The sequence below is a fragment of the Lagenorhynchus albirostris genome, chromosome X (assembly GCF_949774975.1).
Source record: "Lagenorhynchus albirostris chromosome X, mLagAlb1.1, whole genome shotgun sequence".
In the NCBI taxonomy this organism is placed as follows: domain Eukaryota; kingdom Metazoa; phylum Chordata; class Mammalia; order Artiodactyla; family Delphinidae; genus Lagenorhynchus; species Lagenorhynchus albirostris.
Window position 1 is genome coordinate 72,473,799 of NC_083116.1, and position 15,672 is coordinate 72,489,470.

At 44.7% G+C, this 15,672-nt stretch overlaps 1 protein-coding gene and 1 long non-coding RNA gene across 2 annotated transcripts; one reads left to right on the forward strand and one right to left on the reverse strand.

Annotated features, from left to right (window-relative positions):
* Window positions 1-226: 226 nt before the first annotated feature.
* ARR3 (arrestin 3) lies at window positions 227-12,103 on the reverse strand. Its single transcript, XM_060137246.1, has 16 exons — window positions 12,087-12,103; window positions 11,371-11,401; window positions 11,160-11,220; window positions 10,918-10,962; window positions 5,567-5,766; window positions 5,386-5,445; window positions 5,160-5,227; window positions 4,387-4,522; window positions 4,118-4,202; window positions 3,793-3,865; window positions 3,261-3,398; window positions 1,672-1,755; window positions 1,383-1,406; window positions 1,159-1,211; window positions 891-900; window positions 227-323 (listed from the first exon to the last, which is right to left on the reverse strand). Exons 1-16 carry the CDS (start codon window positions 12,101-12,103, stop codon window positions 227-229), a joined length of 1,182 nt encoding a protein of 393 aa, XP_059993229.1.
* Window positions 4,933-15,146, forward strand: LOC132513030 (uncharacterized). The gene is made up of 4 exons (XR_009538416.1): window positions 4,933-5,068; window positions 5,372-5,463; window positions 12,383-12,520; window positions 14,440-15,146. It is a non-coding gene; the product is annotated as an uncharacterized LOC132513030 (long non-coding RNA).
* The last annotated feature ends 526 nt before the right edge of the window (window positions 15,147-15,672 follow it).

Consider the following 15,672-nt stretch of genomic DNA (forward strand, 5'->3'; position numbering starts at 1 on the left):
GGCCTTGCCAGAGGGAAGTCAGGGTTGTTTAGAGGAAAAGCACGTGCTGCAGGAGATCTAATCACTGATGTGGGGTGGCGGGTGGGGAGGTGGCTTATTCTAGGTAGTTCCATTACCCTCCTGCGGGAGGAGGAGATACCAAAGCGATCAGCGGGCGCATCTGGACAAGCTGATTTATTAGAGTGTTACAGTGGGGCTTCCACACAGAGGCACCCGAGCCAGGCACTCAGGTGCCCTCATCCCCCTCAGCCGCCAAAGCCTCCTGGCTCTCCTCTCTGCCGGGCTGCTGCTGAGCGAACTCCTCGATGACTATGTCCTCAGAGCTTGCAGAAGCAGCAGAGGGAAATGGAGGGTTAGGAACAGCTGTGTGAGCGTCTTCCACATCCACTCCCGTTTCCTGATCCCAGAGAAGTGATCCCTTCCCTGTTTCCCAACTCCGATCCTCACCGCCTCTCAGCTGCCCCCGCCCCACTTGGATCACACTGGCTTGTTTCCTTTGTGTCCTCCCCAGTCTGCCAACACAAAAGCCCCCATGAGGGCCAGAGGGAAAATAAGAATGGAGGGTGGGAAGGAGGGAAGGGATGGGAGAATGAAAGACGGGAGAAGTTAGGGTGAGGAGGCGCTGGGGGAAGGAAAAAGAAAACTGGAAGGGATGAGGGGGAAGGACGATTGGGAGAAGAGCAGGAGGTGGAGGGCGGGGGACGCAAAAAGGGAAAGAGGGGGGCGTATGAAAAGCACTGAACTATGACACGAAGCTAAACCATATGTTTCCACTGCACACCTATTGAAAGCAACACTCCAGGGAAGCTTTTTTCCATTTCCATCGTCATAAAATGGAGAGTGGCAGTGGGGAAAGGGGGGCGAGGTTTCCAGGCCTCACATTTTCTTACCTAGCAGCCTCTGTAGCAAGCATGGAGAGGGAAGGAAATATGGATTGAAGCTGATAAGTTCCCTGAAGAAATGTCCTGTTACTCATTCCTCTCCCTTTTTAACCCTCTCCCTCCCATATACACAACACACACACACACACACACACACACAACTTCCCCTGAAAACCTAGACACCCAACCTACCTATTGCTATTCAATCTCTACCCAAACTGCCAGTCCTCCCAACCCTTGGGACCACTGTTCCTGTGAGTCCCACCTGGTCACTCACCGTTCGATGGCTTTGGATGCATCAGGATCAAGGGCAGCTCCACGCCAACATCACTGCAAGGATCCCAAGGTAGAGTTACAGATTTCCCTCCAAGGCCACTCCCTGAACCTCTCCCTCAATTTTTCAGTCCTGGGATGCCCTTAGATTCTCCTGTGTCATTCTTTTCGTCTCCTGATCGCATCCTCCCCTTCTTGCCCCAGTTCCCCCTCCCCACAGTGTCTTACCTGGCTGTCAGGTCACCTAGGATGCTGAGGGTAGAATGACACCCTAAAATTAGCAGCTGGAAATGGTTAGTAGCAACCTAATTTTGCAGGGGAATGAAGGATTGTAAGGCCAACTCAACCACAGAATGGGTTTCTGGAAGGGAAGGTGGCTTGTTCGTGGAGCTCACAGGTTTGGGAAACTGGTCCAGGAGAAGGGGTGGGGAATAGCTTGAGTGGGTCAGTCCAACTGGGAGGAAAACAGAAGTGGCTCCCCAGCCCCTGCCCAGACAGACCCTGCACTCTTACTCACCCTCCACAGGACACCATCAGGTTGACTCTGACTTTGTAGGACACCAGGATCCCCAGCAGTTCCTTGTCCATTCCTGGTCGAAGACTGGAGGTGGTAGTATTCATTGTTGTGTGTTTGGAGGGGAGGGGCTGGGGGTTAATTCATTCAGTGCACCTTTTGTCATCTGACAGGGCTCCCAGGCTCTGATCTCCTACTCATTGGGACCACACTTCTGTTCCTCAGATCCAGTTTTACCAGGTCACCCTCTGCTCAGGAGCCTACCTCTCTGAATATGACTACTACACTGCTTGGCTTTCATGACCCTTAACAATCTAACCTTCCTGCCCTAACTCCCTAACACCTGGGATACAACCTAAGTGGACCCATGCTCTCTCCATCATCAGAACGTGCCATGCAGATTCCTACCTTCTAGCCTTTGCACAGGCTATGTTCCCAACCCGGAACACTCTTTTCTTCCTCTGTTGCTATCCAGATCCAACACCTTCTTCAAGCTCTAGCTCCTTCTGTCTCCTTTAGGAAGCCCTCTCCAGCTGTGCTGGCTTCTATTAACTTCTATTGGATTTGTAGTCTGAACCACACGTACTAACATTTAACTGTTAGATTGCATTTAAATTCCTCTTTGTTCTCCGTTTAGGCTGTAAATTGGCTGAAGGCAGAGACTGTCTTAAACGTCTTTGTATCCTCCCACATTGCTTAGCATAGGAATAAGCATGTAACAGGTGTTCAATGAAAACCCACTGATTGAAAAATAAGGCACAGAAAACTATATGATCTTGGGAAAGTCTCTTCATTGCCCTGGGATGCTGATCCTCTATCTGTAAAATAATGCTGTTTGTATGATTTCTCAGGCTCTTTCAAGCAATAATAGTCCATAGCAACATGATTGATAAGGCATAGGGAAAGGCAGTGGGAATTGATGCTTGTTAGATGGTGGCAGATGGCTTTTGGTGGGAGATACATCTTACACTAGGGCCTCCAAGTGTTAGGCATAGGACCAAATGAATGATTTGGTAGAATTATATCAATTCCTATCATATTTTTCTTCTTTTTGTCCTCTTTTCTCTCCATTTCTCATCTGTCTTGCATTGAACTTCTATCTTCACTAGAGAGTAGCTGCTGTAGAGATCGCAGTGTTAGAGCCAGATGACATGTGATAGAATCTTTTCCATCTCTGCCACTTATTAGCTACGCAAGCTTGGACAAGTTCCTTCATCTCTCTGAGCCTCAGGGTCGTTAAGTGTAAAGTAGAATAAGAATACATATCCAGCCTACTTTAATGGGATTCTTATGAAGATAACAGTACCATACGTAAGACCTTTATGAGCTGTGAAATATTATACAACATAAGGAATTTTTCCTTTCCACTTTTTCCTTTCTTGTTGCCTATGACCTAAGCCTGCCATTGGTCCCATGGGTATTATTTAGCTTACTGTCAGCCCTCTTGCCTGGAGGCAGCTCTGAACACTGACCTAGGGACATTTTTAAAAACAGGTAGGCTTCATTGGAGGTGAAACCTCATAACTGTACATATAGCACACAGAATGGGTTGGGGGTAGAAAATGAAGGTTGGGAGTTACATTTGAGCTTACATCGTGCTAGAGGCCAGATTGGTATCACCATGCTTGAATTTGCCATCCAGTGCCAGGCCCTGTTTCTGACAGTTGGCAGCCAGGAGTGGGGTTACTGCAAAGCTCTTGGAGAAGGTGGAGTTAGCAGCTATAGTCTCCCTTTCAAAGGAAAAGAAGAGATGAACTTAAGCTAGGCTTGCCAACTAAGTGATTCTCATTCCCAAGAGTTTTTTGCACGATTCCATGAAACTACTGGAGTATCCAAGAGAGCTGGCATGTCTGACTGTGGAGAGTGGGAACAATTCACTCTGGTGGGAAATACTTATGCCTCTGCCCTCTCTCAGGACTTGATGATCCTCTTGTGGTATCCCCCCTCCAGCTCTCTTGAGAATCCCTCCCTCTTTCCACATCAACCCTCACCTTGATGTTCCTCAGTCCTGGGCTCTTCTCCACTTCCTTCTTTCCCCAACCCCCTCCTCTGCCTCCAGACCCCGGCCCTCGTCCCACCACCCTATCCCTTGGCTCTCTGACCCAGGCCCCAGCGCCAGCTCACATGAACTCCTGAACGAACACAGTCTTGGTGTACTTGTCTAGTGAATACAGGATGACATCTGTGATCTGGTCAACTGAAGAGCCGGGAAAAACACATGACTACAATTAGTCAGTCATCCTCGAGACCCCAACTTGCTGCCCTTGTACACGGGCACATTACTCATGATATACTAAGATGTGCATATGGACAAACAGAGATACGTGTTCTGATAAGCCTGCAATGGAGGGAAAGCCTAGAAGAATGCAGACTGGGTAAGTGGGGCAGAGTTCTGGAAAAAGACCTCTGGATTTGGGACCAGGTGCGGAGGATAGGAAAAGAAGCTCACCTGAAATCTTAATCTTTTTGATGACCTTGTTGGTGCAGTTGTTGATGGAAACGTTGACAGTGATGGATTTGCCGTGGTAGTGAACCTGAAGCAGGAGGAGAGGCCCATTATAAGACTGGAGGGAGAACACCCAGATCAAGGCCTAGAATTTGTTTCCTCAGTGCTTTTGTCACCCTGGCTTCCACCCTTGTCTTCCCAAGTAGGAGATCAATGAAGAAAGGGTGTCAGAGGGGTTGCAAGGTAGGGGGCATTAAATGGGGGTGACAAACCTCCCTGTCCATCCAGGCCTGGAGTTGTAGGGGCTGAGCTGACAGAAGGAAGCGGCGAACAGTCTGGGCCCAGGGACCAGGGCCTGGCTCCAGGGGTGCAAACTGGATTTTCCGAATCACCAGCCGCACAGAGTCTCTAAGTAGAGGCCAAGGGGACAGCCAGAATGTCTCCTTAGGACCCACAGACCTTTCTCATGCTAACACCATAGCCCAGTCCTTGCTTGGGGAGGGGAGGTGGTGGGAGGCCTCTGTCAGAGAACTCCTCTGGACCCTCAAGGTAGGTATCTAGACCACAGGTCAGCAAACTATGGCTCAGTGGCCAAATCTGGCCTGCTTCCTGTTTCTGTATGGCCTGCAAACTAAGAATGGTTATTACATTTTTTAATGGTTGAAAAGAAATCCACAATAATATTTCATGACATGTGGAAATTATGTAAAATTCAAATTTCAGTGTCCATAAATAAAGCCACGCTCGTTCATTTACGTACTGCCTATGGCTGTTCTCATGCTACAGTGGCACAGCTGAGTAGTTACAACAAAAACTACATTGCTCACAAAGCCTGAATATTTCTTTTTTGGCCTTTTACAGGAAAGTTTGCTGACCCTTGCCCTAGAGCAAAGAAGAGGAGTCAGAGGGAAATCAGAACTGGGCATCTGAGTTGGTGGTGACAGTGCTACAGAGGTTAGAAGTAGGGCTGTTTCTGTCCTGAGAGCAAGATCTGTTTTCTGGCACAGGCCGGAGGCAGGGATTTTGGAGAGGACCAAAGAAATACCTCTTGGAGACTTTCTCCTCCAGGTTTCCAGCACAGAAACTCTTCACTTCAAAGTCAACACCACAGGCCTGCAAAGGGGCAGGAGCAAGAAGAACTCATTTCTGACACTACCCCTCCCTTCCTCATGGGTTTATAAGGAAATGTCTGATCCCGTCCCTTAACTGTCCCTTTCTCTAGTCTTGTCCATTTATCCCCCTGTCCCTCTTTTTCAGAACCCAGACCTCACCTTCCCTGTATCATCAGGACCTGGCTGCAGTGTCACCGAACAGGGCAGGTTGACAACCATCTAAAAGATCAGAAGGAGGTCAGCAAACAGAAGAAACAGGGACCCCTTTCCTCTGTTCTCCTTCTTTAGCTTCCTTTCTTAATCTTCCCTGGAAGCCTTACCCGGGACTTGGGGTCAGTACCTGCAGGGTAAAAGGGTAGGCATTGTCCCCCAGCTTGTGCAGCAGTCGCTCCTGCAGGACTGTGAGGGGCCCCTGGGGGCTGCTGTGCTCAGCTGGGACCACTTGCTGGACCTGTACATACAGATCTTTGCGGAACGTCAGACCAATCACATCCAAGTCATCATGGCCATAGCGAAAGGCACACGTCAACATGACAAACACTGCAGGCAAAGGAGGAAGAGAGTGACCTGTCAGACCTGAGGGGGAAAGGAGATCTTAAATAGCTCAGAGGAAGACATGGAGAGACAATGTAATATGATCAAAACAGTATGGCCATAAAGAAAAGGATCAATACATTTGACTATAGTAAAATTTAAAAGTTCTTTACATTAAGTGTCTTTATAAATAATGAAACAAGCAAAAGCCTGAGAGGAAATACTTGCAACACATATAACAAACAAAAGTTTAGTGTTCATAATACATAAAGAACTCCCACAAATCAGTAATAAAAATGAAAACAGCCCAATATAAAAGTGTGCAAAGTTTATGAATAGACTCTGCACAGAAGAGCAGAACAGAATGGCCAATAAGGTATGAAAACATGTCCAGTCTAATGATAATCAGATAAGTACAAATTAAAACCACAGTGAGAGGACTTCCCTGGTGGTCCCGTGGTTAAGGCTCTGTGCTCCCAATGCAGGGGACCTGGGTTCGATTCCTGGTCAGGGAACTAGATCCCACATGCCACAACTAAGAGTTCACATGGGGCTTCCCTGGTGGCGCAGTGGTTGAGAGTCCGCCTGCCGATACAGGGGACACGGGTTCATGCCCCGGTCCGGGAAGATCCCACACGCCGCAGAGCGGCTGGGCCCGTGAGCCATGGCCGCTGAGCCTGCACGTCCGGAGCCTGTGCTCCACAACGGGAGAGGCCACAACAGTGAGAGGCCCGCATACCGGGAAAAAAAAAAAACAGAGTTCACATGCCGCAACTAAAAGATCCTGCATGCTGCAACTAAAAAAAAATCCCGCATGCCACAACGAAGATCCTGCATGCCGCAACTAAGACCCAGCACAGCCAAATAAATAAATAAATAATTTTAAAAAACCCACAATGTGATAACACTTCACAGCCATCATATTGTCAAAAACTTTAAAGTCTGACAGCACTATGTGTTGAGCAGTGCTCCAGATGTGGAGCAATGGGGTTCATTACACACTGTGGTGGGAATATACATTAGTACAACCACTTTTTTTTTCTGTCAGAGTCCCTAGGTTTATTTATTTATTTTTTTACAGAGGACAATTCAATTAATGAGGAAACCAGTAAGATGTTAAGACTGATACAATAGAAAATTCAAGGACCTAGAGATTTGTAGTTGGTCAAGGGAATGCAGAAAAAAAATTGCTAACAAATCAGTACAACCACTTTGGAAAACTGTTGGGCACTATCCAGTAAAGCTGAATCTTCTCATATCTTATGATCTAAGACGAATTTAGAGGAAGTCTTGCTCATGTCTATAAGGAGATACCTATGAGAATGTTCATTGCGTCAACGTTTGTCATAGCATAAGATTGGAAATGATTTAAATACCTATCAATGGGAGAATGGGTAAACAGTTGTGGTATATTCATATCATGGAATACTAAACTGAGGTTAAAATAAATGAACTAAACTCCATGTATTAACATGGTTAAGTCTCAAAAACTATTGAGTAAAAAATGCTAGCTGCACGATGATATGCACAATCTGATACCATGTACGTAAAGTTGAAAAGCATGTAGAACAGTACCAAAGTCACTCACTGATATATAAATATAGAGTAGAAGTATAGAAACATCATGGGAGTAATAAACATCAAATTCAGGATAGTAATTATCTGCGGTGGAGGCAGGAAGAAAAGGAGGGAGGGAGGAAGGAGTATGGGATTAGGGAAGGATACACAGGAGACTTCAGTTTGATTCTGTGATTCTTTTTAAAGCTAGGTGGTGAGTACAGGGTATTCATTACATAATTCTCTAGGGTCAGAATACTTGGGCTTGAATATGACTTGCATAAGTCCCTCGAGTTGTCTGAGCCTCAATTATTTCACCTGTCAATAATAGGACTGCACTGAGAGCTCTACATATGTTATTTGGACCTCACAATAATCCTCTGAAGTATTATTACCTCCACTTTACAGGTAGAGAAAATGAGCTCAGAGCAGCTAAGTGACAACCCAGGATTTCAACTCAGGCCTGACTCCAAAGCCCAGTCTCGTATGTGCCCAACTTAACTCATAGGATGGTTGTAAGGAGTTGATGAATGAGAAATCCCTTTGGAAATTTAAATTAGATGTGGATGATGATGGTGACGATCATGGGAATATTAGAAAAGTGGAACAGTTATAAATGAACTTATACATTGCAGCTAGTACCTCAGATTAGGGGCAAATAGAAAGTCACTTGAGTGCACTAAAGGTGTGGGATGGGGTACAGAAAGATAGCTGTCCAAAGACAGTGACAGAGACTGAGGGAAGGAAAGATTTAGAACAGGGGTGGGGAATCTTACTTTTAATCAGGAGCCCTGACCCAAAGAAAAGAAAACTACCAAGAGCCACACACTAGTAGAAAGCAAGTCATTTTTGTGTTTTTAAGAGATCAAAACAACAAACAGCCAGATTATCTGCTTTTAAAATTACGAGCAAGCAAAGAAAATGAATCTATATTCAAAAGATACAACAAAGACTGAAAGTAATGATAATGGTAGTGTTTATAATGACTGGGGCAATGGGCAACTTCATACCCTGCAGGAGGGAGAGTTAATTGGTACAACCATTTTAGAGGGCAATTTGGCAATAGAAACCTTTAAAAATGTGTGACTGCCCTTTGGTCATTCATTCCTTTTCTAGGCATTTAGTCTAAAGAAATAATTGGACAAGTATGAAAAGAAATACATACAAGCATGTACTTTATGGGGTTGTTTATCATAGCAAAAAATGTCCAACGATTGAAGTTGGCTAAATATATTATGGTACACCCATACAATATACTACTAGGCAACTTAAAACTTTATAGATTTTTACATATTGCATAGGTAAAAAAGATTAGAAAATGTTATTTATAATATAGTATTTTTAATAAAAATATAGATATTTTTGCTCAGAAAATATGAAGTGAAATATTAGTGATTATCTCTGGGTGAGAGGATTACAGTCTTTTTCTCCTTCATCTGTACTTTCTAATATTTCTACAATGAAGACAAACTTAACAATTTTCAAAAGATACAACAAATTAAATTCACCTTGGTTCCCAATTATGCCAATAAAAGTGGGAAAGGGAGAGAGAAAGAAAAGGAAAAGGAAAGAGGGGTCAAAGGAAAGGAAAAAACAGAAGATGAGAAAAAGAGGAAAAGAGGTGGCTGGAAGGAAACAATGGAAGGGAGGAAATGAAAGAGATGAGAAATAAGACAGAAAAAGATCAGGTGAGACCAGGCAGAAGGGTATCTAATAGCCCCTGAGGTAAAGGTGTTAATCAGATGAATTGTTCTGTCACATCCCGCTGTGGCATGTGGGGAGGGCATCACCCCACCCCCAAGACCTTACTGGCTCTCTGGCAGTTTAGAATCATCCTTTTTTTAGTGTGTTAGGAAATAGCTTGTTTTTATTTTTTTTTAATTCAACATCTATTCTAAAGTTATTAATTTATATTTGTGTTTATTATATAAACAATACATATTAATTGTGTGGCAATCAGAAAACACAAAGAGAATCAAAGCCCTGCCATCATACATCATATTCCAGAGATAACTGCTGTTAATTTCTGTTGCATTTGCTTCCCAACTTTGTTTCTATAATTAAACATAAGGCCACCTTAGCTATTGACTTCTCTCTCATTGCCTTTTTTAAATGAAACATTTTATTTTGAGATCATCACATGCAGTTGTAAGAAATAATACAGAGAGATCACACATCAATTTTTGTTAAACCGCACTTCATTCGCACAACCACATATATTGCCCTACAACCAGCCTTTTTCATTCAGGGTGTAGCGTAAGCATATTTCACATCAACAAATGCACCTCAAAAGGAAAAAAAAGCATATTTGAAAATATGATGCAAATAAGATTATCTTCATAAAAGTAACAAAACATATACAGTAGCTAAGGAATAAACTTAAATATATACAACTTAAATGAATAATAATATAAAACTACTAAGGGACATGAAGAAGATTAGAATTAAAGGAAAAAACACATCTTATTCCTGGATTGACATGCATTTATTCAACTAAAGATTTCTTTCTGTAGGTTATTCTGAAGACTTTGTAGGACTGTGAAAAAATGATTTAGGTTTTAGAACTACAGAGTAATTGAGAGTCTTAAATAAGTTGGTTAATTTACTGGCCATACCCCAAAGTTCCTCTGCTATTTAAAACTGGGTGGACTGCTTATCTGCACTGTTTAATCTGAGCGACTAAGTCTGGTTTATTCCACAGTATCTAAAGGTTACATATGAACTAGTATTCATCAATTTATTCTGAGCCTTTTTCAAATCAAACCCAATTTTCAGTCTAATTGGATCACAGCATAAGAATTAAAAGGAAAAAAAAGTGGCAAAACAATATTTCAGTGTAATCTGGATATATAATCCTGTGGCCAGAGCAATGTCGCTTGCTGTTACTTGCTGTAGTTATTGTTTTGTTTGTTTCTTTGTTTGGGATTTTTTTAATGGAAAAAATGGGTTTCCCTACACAAAGGAAATATGAAAAGACATATGCAATTAAAGGAAAAAGCAAATGCAAAGTGGCAGGCTGAAGGTCACATCCAGCCTATGGAAAAATAAAGTTTTTTGATTTATCCAGGCCTTTAAAAATCTTTTAATTAGTTGCCAACATTTGAAAATCAGGAAATTTGCATTAAAATATGGATTTCTGGTGTACTGGATCTTTCCATGGGCAGCCTAAGCAGAGGCACCACCAACAGTAATGGAGAAAATCAGAAATTTTAGAAAAAGACTTAATTTCAGCACACATGTAAATTTTGTGTGATCTTGAAAAACAAAATTTCATTTATGTTTAGAAATATATCTATTTTGAATATCATTTGGGGAAGGGGCACTAGAATCTTTTCAGACTTTGGGCCTCTCAAGGTTGTATTCTGAGCTTCATTTCCAGTTCCTCTTTAACAATTGGAAAATCTGGCCACACTGGGCTGAAATTCTCAGTGGTTAGCCTCCACCAGACAAGACATTCACAGTTCCCACTACTTTTATATTTTCTTATACCCTTCTGGTCCACACGTCCACTCCACTCATTCAGGTTACTTGCCTGGCATGTGTAACATTTTAGGTTGGGGTTCCTGGCACATACACAGACCAACAAGGATTTTTACTTACTCTTTCGACCTTTTAAGTAATCAGGGTCAACCAGGACTACACCATCTGTGGAGAGGGGGAGAGATGGCCCTCTGGTCAGGAAAGGTCCTCAGACTATGAAACAGAAGTTGACCCCTGAATGGTTCCTCCCATTTTTCTCTTTAATTGGCCTCCTCTTCTGCATGGTCCTTTCTTGGCTTTCTTTTACTCCCTCACCCCCATTCCCTTCTCCCCGGGCTCTTTCCCTTTTTGGACTCACTGACCAATGGGTTCCACCATGTCCACATGGTCCACGAAGTCCCGTTTCCCCAGGTAGATGGAGAGCTGTTGTGGAACAACCTCCCATGTTATTCTCATAATCATCTTTGAAAAGATTCCCCTGAAGCCCCCAACCCAAACCCCTGAGACCTTGAAGGACGTACCCACCTATCCCTTTTGCCCTCTTATTTGCCCAGCTGGGCCAGGTTCTCTCACCTTGCCATTGGAGCAGGTCTTCTTAAATACCCTATGAGGAGAAAATCAGAGGATAGGGAGGGGGATTGGAAGAGAAGGGAAGGGGAGAAGAAGAGAAAGGGAAGTGGGGGAGAAAAGGAAATATTTCTAGGATTAGAAGAAGAGGCCCAGGGACTTCTCTGGAGGTCCAGTGGTAAAGAATCCACCTTACAATGCAGGGGACGCAGGTTCGATCCCTGGTGAGGGAACTAAGATCCCACATGCCTTGGGGCAACTAAGCCTGTGTGCCACAACTACTGAGCTCTCGGGCCTCAACAAGAGAGCCCGAGTGCCACAAGCTACAGAGCCCACACACTCTGGACCCCGTGCGCCACAACTACAGAGCCCATGTGCCCTGGAACTTGCACTCCACAACTGGAGAAGAGAAAACCCACACGCCACAACTAGAGAGAAGTCCGCGCGCTGCAACCAAGATTCCACGTGCCGCAACTAAGACCCAACGCAGCCAAAAATAAATAAATAATAAATAAATCTTACTGGTGGGATTGGGGAGGAGCTGGAAAAGAAAAAAAGAAGAGGCCCAGGGAGAGCGAAATGACACAAAGGTGGAGGCAGTTGGGATAGAGTCCAAGACACAAGTTGGGGAGAGGTTGCAAACCCCTTCACCCCAAAGGCAAGTACTTGGGTTTGGGTAAGTGACAAGTCACAGATTCAGAGAATTAGGAGTTCTTACTTACCTGGATATGTTGGCCATGGCGTTGTTGTTGAGCCTTTTCTGGCAAAAGGGAAAGAAGGGGGAAGGCTCAATCATTTGGTCCCTATTCTCCTTACCTGGCTCTGGTATACCATCCAGACACACCTAGTGGGATGAAACCTTTTCTTCTTAGATAGACACCTCACCACCATCCACGCTTCCTATTCTCCCTTGTGCCAAGGTTACTTATTCAGCCATAATCTCAACTATCCTGGACATTGGAAAAAACCTTCCCTAGTTTTTATGAATTGTTGACTAACCATACTGTCTTTTCTCCAGAAAGAGAGAGGCTTTTTGAAATAGCTGGGGCACTCTTGAGAGCCTTTTGAGAGAAGAAATTTGTCTGGAGAAAGGCCTCCATCCAGGAAAGTATGAGGAGAATTGGACTGGATGAGTCTGAACATCACCTGGCACACGGTAGGCACCAAGACATGTTTGTTAGATACACGAATGAATGAATGAATGAATGAACAAAACCCAGACTCTGGCTTTGCTCCTGCAATGGATTCTGATCCTGAGTTCACTTCACGGTGGCCTTAACACTCAGCTAAGAAAGGAGAAATTTGCGGGAGAGAAAAGGTTGGTACCCTAACGCTCGTGGTTGTTGGTGGCAGAAACCTGTATGGGGGTTGAAAGCCTTCCTTGAACCTATTCATCGCTCTCATCACCCTCCCCAGATTTTCCCACCCTTATCTCCATCCATGTCCCCAGGTGCTAAGCCTTGGAGTAGGGATACTTAGAGAGAGGAAGACGTCTCTCTAATGCTTTTCTTTGATGTGTATTAGATCTGGCTTGAGGGGTGAACTTAGGGGAGCTTCCAGAGGTCTCCCCCAGGGTCTCTCAGCCTGAGTGCCTGTCAGCTGTGTCAGGAAAGGTGCCCTTCAAGTGCTTCTTGATATACTGATGGGGGTGCTAAGGGCAGGGGATATGGGGCCTAGTATGGGCTGGAAATAGAAGACTTTGGACTCTTACCTGGGGAGGAAGATGAAGCTCACATCCGTCTCCAGCTCTGGTCACTATGCTCGCCTCCCCAACCTCTTATACCCAAGGTCCTCTGAGTTTTTAGATTGGTGGGGGTCAGGGGAGAAGAATAGGGTTCTGGGGGGGCATGAAATACTGCTTTATAAATAGCTCAGGTGCCAAGAGTTTGGAAAGCAGATTAGTGGCTAAAAGATTAGTGGCTAAAAGATTAGCAGGCTCTTGCTGCTGGGACAGGGCCGGAGTCAGGGGTTGAATCTGATGGTGTTAAAGTCAGGGGAGCTTGAGAAAGGGAACTACAAGGTTTTGGCCTTGTGAGGCCTTGAACCTGAGGACCGGGATCAAAGGGGACTCTGGGACATTAAAAGAAAAGCAATGTGAGAGATAGAAATAGGAGGGCTCAAAGCATAGGCCTTTGTGATTCTGAAAGGAGAGCCTTGTGTCACATTCCAGTCTTTCTATATCTCTTGATCAACTATTACAGGCCACACAAAAGCCAAAGGTATGGGAAAGAGCACCCCTTCCCCAGCCCCCCACTCCTTAGGACTTGGGACTCTTGAAGTGATGTTTAGAGACCCGATTATCCCAGCTTATGTGCACAGCAGGAGTCAATCTTCCGTACATGTGGGTCGGGTAGGGCAGGGGAGGCTGAGTGTGTTGAGCTGTGTGCACATGTCTGTGAGCATTGAACTTCTTTTCTTGTTGGAGAGGAAGGTAACAAAGGATTCTTGGCCCAGGGGCAGGTTCTCTGGGCAGGATGTTGCCTGTGGATGGAAAAAGCAATTGACATCTATATCACCCCCACCTGAAGTAAACCTTTCCTGCCCCCCAGCCCTTGACTCTCTCCAATCCCTAAAACTAAGTCCACGCTATAGGCTCTAAGCAGCTTCCCTCGCCTCATATGACCACTCATGGAATTAGAGATATTTCTGTCCTGCAGCTGCCAGGACTCCCCACAATGGTAGCAACAAAAGTAATCTTCCTTTCTTGGATGTCCTTCTCATAGGGCCCAGGCCCAGGCTTCATGAACATGGGGGATGTAGAGACAGGATATCCAAGCTCTGGGGTTACAGGACCCTACACCACCTCACCTCACCATAGTGCCGGCTGCGCTTTAGTATCTATCCATAGATGCAGCCCTCAACCCTCCACGACAGCGTGTCCATTCCTCAGAGGGTGACTATGTCCGTGGCTCAGGGGGCTGGGCCTTCCCTATCTCCCACCCCCCACTGTGGGCACTGGAGAGCTAGCTGTCCTATAATCTCTTTGCCCAAATAACCGAGTTAGCCTTTGCCATTCCTTGTTAGTATGCATCCCAGGGCCTTGGCTTTTAGTCATTGTAACTCTCTCCTTCTCAGGGATTTTCAGCTACAGCTAGAAGCCCAGACTCTGCAGAGAAGGTTGGTGTCTATGGAGAAGGTGAAAAGTCAGAATGAATGTACTTTTGGACTAGCCTTCAACCCATTTTTGTCTTCAGACCCACACTTGAAGCTTAGCCCCTCTTTCAACTCAGGCCCATGGTACTCTCAACAGGACGTAGATCTCATAGGCCTTTAATTCATTATTATGATTGAACTTAAACCATTCTCTCTTTTCCTGGAGTATGTGCATTTCTTGCCGGAGGTATAATTTAGCAAAAGTAAAATGCACAAATTTTAATTGCACAGCTTGATGAATTTTTACCTACTGTGGAAGGCTGAATAATGCGTCCCCAAGGATATCAGGTCCTAATCCCTGGAACCAATAAATGTTACCTTATATGGCAAAACAGGACTTTGCAGATGTGATTAAATTTAGGATCTTGAGAGGGGAAGACTATTTTGGATCATCCGGGCGGGCCCTAAATGTAATCACTAGTCTGTTTATAAGAGGGAAGCAGAGGGATATAGAGGGAGATTTAACTGCAGAGACAGAAGGCAATATGAGGACTGCAGCCAGATGCTATGTCTGGGCTTTGAAGATGGAGGAATGCAGCTCTAGAAACTGGAAAAGGCAAGGACACAGATTCTTCCCTATAGTCCCTCATGGTTGCCGAGTGGCTGTCACAGTTCAGGCATAGCCCTGCTCATACCTTGATTTTGGCCCAGTGAACCTGATCTTGGACTTCTGACCTCCAGAGCTGTAAGAGAATAAATGGCGTTTTAAGGCACCAAGTCTGTGGTCATTTTTTACAGCAGCAATAAGAAACTACTACACCTATGTATACATACATGTAACCACCACCCAGATCAAGATATAGAACATTTCTAGCTCCCCACAAAATTCCCTTGTGTCCCTTTCCAGTTAGTAGTCTCCCAAAGAGAGACACCATAGTTTTATTTTGATCAAGAGTATTTGCATTTTATGAGGAGGCAAGAGTAAGAAGGCAAAGGAGTGCCTCTCTAAAGGTGAAGTGTCTGGCCCCTGTGATAGATTGATGGGAGAGGTATCTTCAGGTCCTTACCCACCCTCACTCTGCACACCCCAGTGATATTCCCAGACAGTCCTTCCAGTTTGGAAGTGATGACCGGATAGCTGAATGAGGAAGGGCTGGTTATTCCATAAGGGATCCTAGCAGACAGGATTGTTTATCAACTCAGTAGGCATCTCTC